Raw genomic sequence first — 13,390 nt, 5'->3', positions numbered from 1 at the left:
CAGGGCGCCCGGGTGGGCGGGAGAGGCGTGGGGGAGCGACAGGGCGCTCGGGTGGGCGGGAGATGTGTGGGGGAGCAACGCAGCGCCCAGGTGGGCGGGAGACGTGTGGGGGAGCAACAGGGTGCCCCACTACAGTTACCCCAGTTACCAACAGTCTGGGGTACATAGTCAGGGAGGCTGGGCAGCCTGTCCTTCACAGCCTTTTCCTCTGGCCTTAGGTAGGAAGAAGTGGGCCCTGCTGGTGGGCTCTGCCAAGCAGCAGAATCAGGGCCTGGGGCCCTCTCCACAGCTCAGAGCTATGGCTCAAACCCAGCCATGGAGCTGGGGATCAGTCCCTCGGGGCCAAGGGCCTGACCAGGACCAGGATGGGACAGCCATGGCCTGGAGCAGCTGCGTGGCTCTGAATGCAGCAGTGAGGGACATGTGCCCCCCCCCAACCCAGAGAGGACCCACTGCTCGGCATGGGGCAGGCAGGGCTGTGCACAGATACCCCTCAGCAGGCGGTCAAGGACCTGTATTAAAGCAGACATGAGCTGCCTTCAACGTGTGAGTTTCCAACACAAGACGCTGTTAGCTGGAGCGAGGACTCGGATGGGCCGCCCCCACCAACAGTGTGTCAAGGTGAAGGAGCAGGAGAAGAGGAAGTGGGCAGAGGAAGAAGGTAGGGGAAGAGGGAGAAAGGGTGGAGCAGGACCCACTTCCAGGCACGGCCTTTGCTGCAGCCCTCGTCCCACCGAAGCTCCCAGGGCACACAGACAGCACTGCCGGCAGAGCACAGGCAAGGATGGCCTCTGCAGCAGGAGCCCCGAGAGGCGGGTGGCAGGAGGAGCTGGCGGGCACCCACCTCTCTCCCGAGGACCACGGCGTCCAAGGCTGTGGGCTGCTTCCTTCCTGAAGGCTCCGCTCCCCAGTGGTGGGCTATCCTGAGATGCTTCCCCAGCTCAGCCACCTGCTTCCGCAGCTCCAAAACCTCCAGGTGTACCTGGTCCACCTCACGGGGAAGCTCGAGCTGCAGAGCAGCCGGCTCTAGGGGTCCCCGCAGCACCTAGGAGCCATTTCACAGGCAGTGTTAGGACTGAGGCCATGGCCTGGGCTGCAGCAGGTCCTCGGGAACCAACAGGAAGCACTTAGGTGCAAGCAAAGCACAGCGGAGCCGGGGTCAGGGGTCAGGGGTCAGGGCCTCCTACCCAGCTGGACACAAATGCCCGCAGCCCTCCGCCCCACACCGAGGCTGCTGCTCCTCCCACCGTGCCCAGCTGGCCCCAGCGGCTCCCCTGTGCCCTGCCTGCTCTGGAGTCCCAGGCTGGTGGGGAGGATCCATGCATGGACAGAGGCGGGGCGCCTCAAAACCCCTTCCTGAGCCCTCCTCCCAGGGAGAAACAAAGGCCTCCAGAATTGCAAGTAACCAGCAGGAAGTGTAGATTGTTCTCTTCTGCTAATCAAGGCGACAGAGATGGGGAGGCCAGAGGGAGGCAGGCCAGGAGGTCAGAGGGCAGGTGGAGGCCGACAAGAGGCTGGGTGAATGGGGGCAGGGAGAGGGAGGCTGCAGGCTGGCCATGAGACCCACCCTGGGGCCCCGGGCTGGCCTCTGACTCTCACTGCCTTTCACTGACTGCGCCAGTCCTGGCGAGAAGGAAGAAGAGCAGAGCAGGTGAGAAAGACGCACGCCTCCCCGTACCAGAGCCTTCCTGCCTCATTCCCAGGAACATAAAATATTACTTTCCCTATTCCAGGGACTCCTACGGTGAATTCCTTATGAATATTTTATTTTTGAATTTGTCACCTACACACAAATAAAGGTTATCATTTCATTTATAGACACTGCTAAGTAAAAACCCAACCAAACAAAAATATTTCAAGGTGAATGTATCTATTATCATAGATAATCAAATCATCTATGATTAACCAAGGCAAAATTAAAATCTTGTATTTATTTTTATTTATTTACTATTGTTTTTTAAGACAGGGTTTCACCATGTTGGTCAGGCTGGTCTTGAACTCCCGACTTCAGCTAATCCACCCTCCTTGGCCTCCAAAGTGCTTGGATTACAGGCATGAGCCACTACGCCTGGCCCTATTTACTTATTTTATTCAGACAGCATCTTACTTTGTTGCCTAAGCTGGTCTCAAACTCCTGGGCTCAAGCGATCCTTCTGCTTTGGCCTCCCAGTGTTGGGATCACAGGTGTGCACTACTGCATCCAGCCTATTTTTCTTTTTAGAGACAGGGCCTTGCTCTGTCGCCCAGGCGGGGGTGCAGTGGTGTGATCATGGCTCACTGCAGCCTTGACCACCTGGGCTCAAGTAATCCTTAGCCTCCCGAGTAGCTGGGACTACAGATGCACCACCATGCTTGGCTAACTATTTTGGTTTTTAGTACAGATGGGGTCTTGCTGTGTTGCCCAGGCTGGTTTCAAACTGCTCAGCTCAGTCCTCCTACCTCACCTTCCCACAGTGAGGAGATTACAGGCATGAGCCACTGTGCCCAGCCTTCATTTATTTTTTGTAGAAAGAGGGTCTCCCGATGTTGCCCAGGCTAGTCTCTAACTCCTGGGCTCAAGTGATCTTCCTGCTTCAGCCTCCCAAAGTGTTGCGATTACAGGTGTGCGCCACTGTGAGCAGCCTGAAAGCTGTATTTAAATGTTTATTTCTTGTCTGTAGCATTTGTGTGGGGGAAATGGGGAATCAGCAGCTGCAAAGCATGAGAGATCTGGAGGCCCTCATAGGCACGTGGAGCTTCAGCCCCACGGACAGAAATGGAGAGTGGCCACGTGTCTCTGCACTGCAACAACAAGGCCACGTTTCAGTCAAGGTGAGATGCCAGGCATCGCTGGAAAATGACAGACGTGAGGAGAAATGCACGTAGCGATCAGCCTCATTTGGCCATTCCACAGTGTGGGCGTGTTTCAAAACGTCACATCATGTGCCATGGACATATACAACTTACAGTTGTCATCTTCTTTCTTTCTTTGTTTTGAGACGGAGTCTCGCTGTTGCCAGGCTGGAGTTGAAGTGCAGTGGCACGGTCTCAGCTCATTGCCGCCTCCACCTCCTGCACAGTGATTCAAGCGAGTCTCCTGCCTCAGCCTCCCGAGTAGCTGGGACTACAAACATGCACCACCACGCCCAGCTAATTTTGTATTTTTAGTAGAGATGGGATTTCTCCATGTTGGTCAGGTTGGTCTTGAACTCCTGACCTCAAGTGGTCCGTCTGCCTTGGCCTCCCAAAGTGCTGGGATTACAGGTGTGAGCTGCTGCGCTTGGCCTATATTTGTCATTTTCAATCAATCAATCAGTCACACGTTAGGAAGATTAAAAAAAAAAGGCATCGAGTTTCTGGAGCACTGCTCACTCCCTCAGCAGACGGGAAGACTGGAGTGCTTTCTGTTCCTAGAGAGATGTTCTGCACAGGGAAGAAGCAGTGCTGCTGGGAAAGGGATTTACATATTTATGGATGCAAGAGGCTTGCAAAGGACCCCTCGCTATGTCACCTCACAAGGAACAAAGGCAACAGGATAAGGACAGCACAATTCAGAAGCACAAGCAACAGGAGACATAATCAACTGGACTGGATCAAAACTGGAAACATTTCGTGACCTTCAAAGGACACCATCAAGAACGTGAAAAGACAGGCCAGGCGCAGTGGCTCACCCCTATAATCCCAGCACTTTGGGAGGTGGGGGCAGGACAATCGCCCGAGGTCAGGAGTTTGAGACCAGCTTGGCCAACATGGTGAAACCCCTTCTCTACTAAAAATACAAAAATTAGCGAAGCGTGGTGGCTTGCACCTGTAATCCAAACTACTCAGGAGGCTGAGGCATGAGAATTGCTTGAACACAGGAGGCAGAGGTTGGAGGGATCTGAAATTGTACCACTGTGCTCCAGCCTGGGCAACAGAGTGAGATTCTATCTCAAAAAAAAAGAGAGAGAGAGAGAGAGAGAGAGAGAGAGAAAAGACAAGTCAAAGAATGAGAGTAAAATGTAGCAAATCATGTATCTGACAATGGGCTTACATCTGGAATATAAAAATAATTCTTGCAACGCAACAATACAAAGACAGATAACCCTGCCAGGCCCGGTGGCTCAAGGCTGTAATCCCAGCACTTTGGGAGGCCAAGGTGGGCGGATCACCTGAGGTTGGGAGTTCAAGACCAGCCTGACAAACATGGAGAAACCCTGTCTCTACTAAAAATACAAAAAAAAAAACATTAGCCAGGTGTGGTGGCGCATGGCTGTAGTCCCAGCTACTTCAGAGGCTGAGGCAGGAGAACCACTTGAACCTGGGAGGTGGAGGTTGCGATAAGCCAAGATTGCACTGTTGTACTCCAGCTTGGTCAACAAGAGTGAAACTCCGTATCAAAAAAAAAAAAAGACAAATAACTGGGCAAGGGATCCCAATGGACGTTTCTCCAAAGAAGACAAATGACTGACGAAGAAGCAGGTGAGATTATGCTTGACATCATGAGTCATCAGGAAAATGCAAATCAAAACCACAGAGAGGTCCCACTTTTCTCCCACCAGGATGACCAGCATCACAGCCAGAAAACAGCTGGTGTTGGTGGGGATGGGTAACCGGAACCCTCACACAGCGCTAGTGACAAGGCAAAATGGTGTGGCTGCCAGGGAAAACAGTGCAGTGCTGCCTCAAAGGGTTAAACACAGTCACTGTCTGACAGGGCGGTTCCACTCCTAGGTGCACCCCCAGGAGAACTGAGCACGTAGTCCCCACAGGAACTTGCACGGAATGCTCACAGCAGCACTGTGCATAAGCCAAATAATGGAAACAACTCAAGTGTCCACCAGTCATGAATGAGAAACAAAACTTGGCCCAGCCATACAGAGGAGTGTCAGTCAGCCGTGGAGCAGGGAGGTTCTGACATGCACAGAGCCGACACACCTGCACCCTGAAAACGTTCCACTCAATCAAAGAAGCCAGTTCCAAAGGACAACGGTTGTAAGATTTTGTTACTACGAGGTCCCTACAGTAGACAAATGTATTGGGATGAGAGAAGAATGGTGGCTCCTAGAGGCTGGGAAGCAGGGAAGGGGTGATCCTGCTGTGTGGTTATGGTACAGGGTTTCTATTTGGGTGGGTAGAAAGGCTCTGGTAATAGAATGTTTAGAGGCTGGGAAGCAGGGAAGGGGTGATCCTGCTGTGTGGTTATGGTACAGGGTTTCTATTTGGGTGGGTAGAAAGGCTCTGGTAATAGAATGTTTAGAGGCTGGGAGGCAGGGAAGGGGCAATCCTACTGTGTGGTTATGCTACAGGGTTTCTATGTGGGGTGGGCAGAAAGGCGCTGGTAAGGGCCGGGCGTGGTGGCTCACGCCTGTAATCCAAGCACTTTGAAGGCCAAGGTGGGCGGATCACCTGAGGTCGGGAGTTCAAGACCAGCCTGACCAACATGGTGAAACCCCGTCTTAAAAAAAAAAAAAGAAAGGCTCTGGTAATACAATGTGTAGACAACGTTTTGAAAACACTTAATGCCACCCAACGGTACACTTCAAGAAGGGAAACTGTCATACATTAATACATTTTACCACAACTTTTAAAGAGTCAAAACCAAATAGATGTCAGGAATCTGTAGCAATCAAACCGGGATCATGAGCCCAGCCCCATGGGAAACAGGGTGGGCTCACCGCTGGATGCACCCAGATATTGGTCCCAGCAGGCATACGACCCCACCCCCGAAAGGCAAGGGCCCAGGAGGCTGAGAAGAACAGCGCTTGTGAGGCTCTAGCGCCTCAGATGCAGTGCGGCTGTCACTGACGCGAAGCACACATGCCTGGCTGACCAGGGCCCCTCTAACGGGCAGCCCTGAGGCATAGCCAGGCCATGCCTTCTGCCCACCAGCACTGCCTCCGCTGCCTGGACCGTGTTTCCCCTCCATGAGCACGCCTAAGACGAACCAGTTCCTAGGACCTCCCTACAGCCCCTTCCTCAGAAGGAAACAGGCACCTCTGTGCCCGTCAGTGGACTCCCACCAGGCAGCAGCTCAGAGCCCACGTGCCCGCCTCCACCAGCAGCTCTCTAGGAGGGAGACCCCACACACTCGAGTGCCTTACCTTCTGTCTGAGTCGTGTCACCAGCAGGTTTAGGAGCTGCACTCTGTCCCCGAGCTTCCTGAGCGCCAGTCCAGAGTCCACTTGACCAGCCTGGACAGACACTCCTGCAGAGAAGAGTGACTTTGGTCAGGCTCAGATCTGAAAACCAGGGAAGGCCTTTCTGGGGAGACACACGTCTCTATCAGCTCTTCCTTTCCCAGTACGAGTGGCTGAGCCCAACATGAAGCTGTTCTTCACTGGAGTCAACAGACCTGGGTCCACATGAATATCAGAGATGCTGTACAGAAAGCATAATGCTTATGTAAAGAAAGCAAGAATCCTTGTAGGAAGAAGTCTGACTTTACCAGGTCGTGTCTGATAGAGACCAATTGCTGTAGTCTGTCCAAATAAAAAGCCACTTGTTTGGAAATCAAAAAAGAAGATGCCAAATAACACAGGGCCAAAGAAAAAAATCACAATGGACATCAAAAGTTATTTTGAATGGAAGGATGACAACAATAGCACTTTCCAAACTTAAGGAATGCATCTAAAGTTGTCCTTCTGAGAATAATTACAGCTTTAGAGAAATATTTCAGAAAAGAAGAAAGGCTGAAAACCAATGAGCAAAACATTCATCTCAAGAAATCAGAGGGCCAGGTGCAGTAGCCCATGCCTGTAATCCCATCACATTGGGAGGCTGAGGCAGGAGGATCCCTCGATCCCAGGAATTCAAGGTTACAGTGAGCTATGACCGCGCCACTGCACTCCAGCCTGGATGACAGAGTGAGACTCTGTCTCTCTCTTTCTCTCTCTCTTTCTCACACACACACACACACACGCACACAGAAAAATTTAAAACAAATGACCAAATTAAAGCCAAACAGGGGAGGGCATGGTGGCTCAGGCTTGTAATCTCAGCACTTTGGGAGGCTGAGATGGGCAGATTGCCTGAGGTCAGGAGTTCAAGATCAACCTTGCCATTATGGCTAAACCCTGTCTCTGCTAAAAAGATACACAAATCAGCCAGGCGTGGTGGTGTGTACCTGTGGTCCCAGCTACTCGGGAGGCTGAGGCACGAGAATCGTTTGAAATCGGGAGGCAGAGCTTGCAGTGAGCTGAGATGGCGCCACTGCACTCCACACTGGGTAACAGACTCTTTCAAAAAAGAAAAGCCAAATAAAGTAGGAGGAAGAAAGAATAAAGTTCATATCAGATATTGAGGAAACAGAAAATAAATGTATTGTAGAGAATCAACAAAACCAACAGTTGATTCTTTGAGAAGGCTAAAATAAATTAAGCAAGGAAAAAATAGAAGCAAATGACCAATATAATGAATGGCAAAAAGGAATCATCACTTTAGATCCCACAGACATTTAAAAACTCATAGGAGGATATTATAAGCAACTTTATGTCAAAAGTTTGAAAATTTAGATGAAATGGACAATTTCTTAGTAAAACATAACATCAAAAATGTACAAAAAAGAAAATCCGGATGTTCTATAACTATGAAAAAAACTGAATTCACAATTTTAAACCTTCCCACAAGAAAAGATCCAGGCCCAGCTGGTTTCAAAGTTGAATTCTACCAATTATTTAAGGAAAATTAATGTAAGTCTGATACAAACTTTTTTAGAAAACAGAAAAATAGAAAATGCTTTCCAACATATTTATGAGGCCAGAGTAACTTTGATTCCAAAACCTCACATCAACATTATGAGAAATGAAAATTACTGGCCAGTCTTGTTCACGAACATAAATAATTCTCTATAAAACACTGGCAGACCAAGCTGAGCATGGTGGCCCACACATGTAATCCCAGCTACACAGGAGACCAAGGCAAGAAGATGGCTTGAGCTCAGGAGTTCAAGAATATCCTGGTCAAAGAGCGAGACGACGTCTCAGGTATTCTAACAAAAAACAAAAGAAATATCAGCAAACAAAATCTGTCAATATATAAAAAGAAGAATCTATCATAACATGTTAAATTCACCCTGGAACTGCAAGGTTGGTTTCACAAAATGAAACCCGCAGTCCACTCATTTCCCTCACTCATTTCAGCTAAAGGTCCAGCCAGAACACAAAAGGCCCCACTAGGGGAAAATTCTGAATGGTGAGTAAAGAAGGCTGAGCGTCTAGGGGCCTCGGATCCCAGGGGTGGCTGGCAGGGAGTCCTTCATCTCCTTCCTGCACGTGCTGAGCTGGTGCTAGGCAGCCACAACCCAGAGCTCAGACCAAAAAAAATAAAATAAAATAAAATAAAAAGCCTAAGAGAAGCTGCTCTTGGGACCAAAGGGGCAGGAAGAGGGGGACATGCAGGTGGAGCCCTTGAGACCACACCTGCCCTCCTGCCAGCCCACGGCCCCACAGCCTGCTGTAGACAAGTCCAGTACGGCTTCCAGGAGAGCATGTGCTGAGTGTCACAGGAGGAAGGAGGCCCGCATGAAGGCCCCGGGGACTTGCTGTATAAAAACAGCCAGAATCAACAGAACCAGCATAGCAAAACCTCTGACAAGTGGGCCCAGTGCAGGGACACTGCCCAGGATTTGACTGGCCACTTGGTGACTCACGTGTGGGCAGAGCAAAATAGCATCATCAAGGCTCTGGACAGTAACAGACATTCAAACCTCAGCCCACCAGAGTGGGCCAGGATACAGTGTGAACACAGAAAGGTTGACTACCTGATAAAATAAAAGACAGAGTTAAAATAGGTTTAATAAGAACCAGAATTTCATAATGTGACACTCAAAATGTTCATGATACATTAAAAAATTACTAGAGGCTGCCTGTAATTCCAGCACTTTGGGAGGCAAGGCAGGAGGATTGCTAGAGCCAAGGAGTGTGAGAATAGCCTTGGCAATACAGTGACAGCCCATCTCTAATTAAAAAAAAATTTTTTTTAAAAATATACTCATCATACTGATGACCAAAAAAATCTCAATGTGAATAAAATAGACAACACTAAGATAACACAGATAATGGAATTATGGGATGAAGATTTTAAAGTAGCCATCATAAAAATACTCCAGCAAGTTACTGGGGACAGCGAAGGTGGAAGGATTGCTTGAAGCCAAGAGTTTAAGATCAGCCTGGGTAACATAGTGAGAACCCGTCTCTACAAAAAAATAAGAAAAATTAGCCAGGTATGGATGGTACCTATACTCCCAGCTCTTCAGGAGGATCACTTGAGCCCAGGAGGTCCAGGCTGCCATGAGCCATGATCAGGCCACTGTGCTACAGCCTGGGTGACAGAACAAGACCCTGTCTCTAAAAAAACAAACAAATACACAAACAAAAAATTCTAGCAAGCAATTTGACATACTCTAAATCTACTCTAAAATCATATGGCAAAATAAAAGTTTCAGTAAAGTAACATATAAGAAAACTAAGGCCAGTGTGATGGTGCATGCCTGTAATCCCAACATTTTGGGAGGCTGAGGCAGGAGGATCACTTGAGGCCAGAAGTTCAAGACCAGCCTGGATAACATAGTGATATTTCATCTCTACAAATATAAAAAGAAATTAGCTGGGCATGGTGGTGCACACCTGTAGTTTAGAGATCCAGCTACTTGGCAAGCTAAGGTGGGAGGATCCCTTGAGCCCAGGGGTCAAGGCTGCAGTGCGCTATGGCCACACCACCGTACTCCAGCCTGCACAACGGAGCAAGGGCCTGTCTCAAAAACAACAACAACAACAACAACAACAAGAAAACGAAAATGGAAATTTTAGAAACAGAAACAAAAATCTCACTTTATGGGCTCAACAGCAAAATGGAAATGACAATAGAAAGAACCGATAAACTTGAAGAACAGAGGAAAAGAAATTAGCTAATTGAACAAGAGCCAAAACAAATTGAAAAAAATAAATAAATAAAACAATAAAACACAGCCTCAGGGACCAGCAAGACAATAACAAAAGACCAAACGTTTGTGTCCTCAGAGTCCCAGAAAGAAAGAGTGTGAAGCTAAAAAAAAATAGTTGAATAATGGATGAAAATTTCTGAAATTTGGTGAAAGACATAAAGCCTCAGATTAACGTCGAGAAGGATAAACCAAAGAAATCTATGCCCAGATACAACATAATGAAATTTCTAAAAACTAAAGACAAAGACTGTTTTTTTTTTGAGATGGAATTTTGCTCTTGTTGCCCAGGTTGGAGTGCAGTGGCATGACCTCAGCTCACTGCAACCTCTGCCTCCTGGGTTCAAGCAATTCTCCTGCCTCAGCCTCCCGAGTAGCTGGGATGCGCACCACCACGCCTGGTTAATTTTTGTATTTCTAGTAGAGATGGGCTTTCACCGTGTTGGCCAGGCTGGTCTCGAACTCCTGACCTCAAGTGATCCACCTGCCTCAGCTTCCCAAAGTGCTGAGATTACCGGCATGTGCCACCACGCCCTGCTAATTTTTGTATTTTTAGTAGAGACAGGGTTTCGCCACGTTGGCCAGGCTGGTCTTAAACTCCTGATCTCAGGTGATCCACCTGCCTTGGTCTTCCAAAGTGCTGGGATTACAGGCGTGAGCCATGGCGCCCGGTCTGTCAACATAATTTTAAAAATCAAGCGTGAAAGAGTAGTCCATCATATTCACCCTTCCCATTTTCCTGCACTCCTGACGTTTCTAGTTTCCTTTCTTCTATTGTGTCTAAAGTACTTCCTTTATCGGCCGGGCACGGTGGCTCACGCCTGTAATTCCAGCACTTTGGAAGGCCAAGGCAGGCAGATGACCTGAGGTTGGGAGTGCAAGACCAGCCTGACTAACATGGAGAAACCCTGTCTCTACTAAAAATACAAAAAAAAAAATTAGCCGGGTGTGGTGGTGCTTATCTGTAATCCCAGCTATACAGGAGGCTGAGGCAGGATAAATGCTTGAACCTGGGCGATGGAGGTTGCGATGAGCCGAGATTGTGCCATTGCACTCCAGCCTGGGCAACAAGAACAAAACTCCTCCTCAAAAAAAAAAAAAAAAAAAAATGGTACCTCTTTTATCACTTCTTTTATATCCAGTCTGTTGGTCGGAAACATTTTCTTTATCTGAGAATGTCTTTATTCATTCTCATTCCTGAAGAATGTTTTTACTGAATGTACAATGATGGTTTGACAGTTTTTTGCTTTCAGTACTTGAAAAAGATTATGCCACTTCCTTGTGATGAAAAATTTGATGCTAGTTGCTGCTGAGCGCCCACCACTGCTCAAGTCATGCCCCTGCAGGCTGCGCACCGCTCTCTCTGAGTGCTTTCAAGAGCTTTTGTCTTTAGGCCAGGTGTGGTGGCGCACACCTGTAATCCCAGCACTTTGGGAAGCTGAGGCAAGTGATCACTTGAGGCCGGGAGTTGGATCAGCCTGGCCAACATGGTGAAACCCCGTCTTTACTAAAAATACAAATGCCACCAGCTGGACATGGTGGCACATGCCTGTAATCCCAGCCACTTTGGAGGCTGAGGCATGAGAATTGCTTGAACCCGGGAGGCAGGTTGTAGTGAGCTGAGACTGCACCACTGCACTCCAGCTTGGGCGACAGAGTGAGATTCTGTCTCAAAAAAAAAAAAAAAGAAATTCATTTCAAATATAAAGAGAGAGGTAGGTAAAAAGAAAAAGTGATGAAAAAGTTATACCACACAAATGCTAATCAAAAGAAAGATCCACTGGATTAATTAATATCAGACAAGGTAGACCACAGAACAAAGTACGACCCTAGAACAAAGAGGAAGATTACATAACAATATAAGGGTCAATTATCCTAAAAAAAAAAAAAAAGACCTGGCAGGGCACAGTGCCTATGCCTGTAATCCCAGCACTTTGGGAGGCTGAGGCAGGCGGATCACCTGAGGTCAGGAGTTCAAGACCAGCCTTGCCAACATGGTCAAACCCCGTCTCTACTAAAAATACAAAAATTAGCTGGGCATGGTGGCAAGCGCCTGTAATCCCAGCTACTTGGGAAATTGAGGCAGAATTGCCTGAGCCTGGGAAGTGGAGGTTGCAGTGAGCTGAGATTACGCTATTGCACTCCAGCCTCGGTGACAGAGCGAGACTCTGTCTCAAAAAACAAACAAAAAACAAAAAACACCCTAAATGTATACACATCTAACAACAAAGATACAAAATATATGAAACAAACACTGAAAGAATTGTGATTTTAAAAATAAAAATCTGTATTAAAACAGGAATAGAGTTAACATCAATATTCAGGACTTGAACTCAGATCCGGAACAAGTAGACTTAATTAACATTCATAGAACTCTCCACTTTAAATACACAAAACATACACTCTTATCAGTACTACATCACACGTATTTTCAGGTTTAAATGAAATATTGGTTGGCTGCTTGTTAATTATTTTCTTCCTGTCTCTATTATTAAACATAATTACAGGCATATCCATTTTTAGACTGCATTTTAGCCCGGGCAATAAAGCAACACCCCTGTTCTCTCTCCCTCTTCCTCTTCCTCTTTCTTCCTTTCCTTTATTCTTTTTTTTTCTTTTTCTTTTTTTTAAATTCTTTTTCTTTCTTTCTCTCTAAAAAATAATAATAATAATAATGCCAAGAGGAGAGAGAAATATATATGGAAATCTCCAAAAGAAATAGCAGGAAATGTGTGTAGGTATGAGAGAAAGTATTTGGAAAACAGAGCAATTTTCAAAATAAACAGGTATGCAACATTTTCCAAGAGTAGGACTACTGATAAGAAAAACACACAGTGAAGCACAGAATCTGAAGGATGTCTGAAGACTGGCATCCTGAAGCACATACAGGCATTGATAAATGTAGAAGGATTAAAATAAAGGTTAAAAAAAAAAAAAAAAAACAGGAATAGAAAGAAACTTCCTTAACCTCCCTTCACCTCCCCACTGCAAAAAACCTTCAGCAAAAATGAATCCTAAAAAAGTGAAATGCTGAATGTTCTTCCTCTGGGATTAGGGAGAAAGCCAGATATTATCAACATCATACTAGAGAGTTTAACTTGGGGCGATAACACAAGAAGAAGTAAACAATATCAGCATTGGAAAAAAAAATAAAATCTCCCTTATTTTATTATTATTATTTTTTGAGATGGAGTTTCTCACTGTCGCCTGTGCTGGAGTACAATGGCACGATCTCAGCTCACTGCAACCTCTGCCTCCCAGGTTCAAGGGATTCTTCTGCCTCAGCCTCCTGAGTAGCTGAGATTACAGGCATGCATCACCATGCCTAGCTAATTTTTTTTGTATTTAGTAGAGATGGGGTTTCACCATGTTGGTTAGGTTGGTCTCGAACTCCTGACCTCAAGTGACCACCTGCCTCAAGCTCCCAAAGTGCTAGGATTACAGGTGTGAGCCATCAAGCCCAGCCTTTTTTTTTTTTTTTTTTTTTTTTTT

At 47.1% G+C, this 13,390-nt stretch overlaps 1 protein-coding gene across 1 annotated transcript in view; it reads right to left on the bottom strand.

Annotated features, from left to right (window-relative positions):
* Positions 1–71: 71 nt before the first annotated feature.
* The window catches only part of LOC116546139 (coiled-coil domain-containing protein 57-like), a gene marked incomplete at its 5' end in the record, with an annotated part of 39,275 nt that continues 25,956 nt past the window's right edge, over positions 72–13,390 (bottom strand). The window contains 2 exons of the mRNA XM_032272478.1: positions 72–1,045; positions 6,063–6,166. Coding sequence (XP_032128369.1) covers positions 617–1,045; positions 6,063–6,166 — 533 coding nt within the window. The remainder of the gene's footprint in view (positions 1,046–6,062; positions 6,167–13,390) is intronic.

Source organism: Sapajus apella, unplaced genomic scaffold (genome assembly GCF_009761245.1).
Source record: "Sapajus apella isolate SASKATOON/1434 unplaced genomic scaffold, GSC_monkey_1.0 scaffold615, whole genome shotgun sequence".
NCBI lineage: Eukaryota > Metazoa > Chordata > Mammalia > Primates > Cebidae > Sapajus > Sapajus apella.
This window is presented reverse-complemented; position numbering and strand designations above follow the sequence as displayed.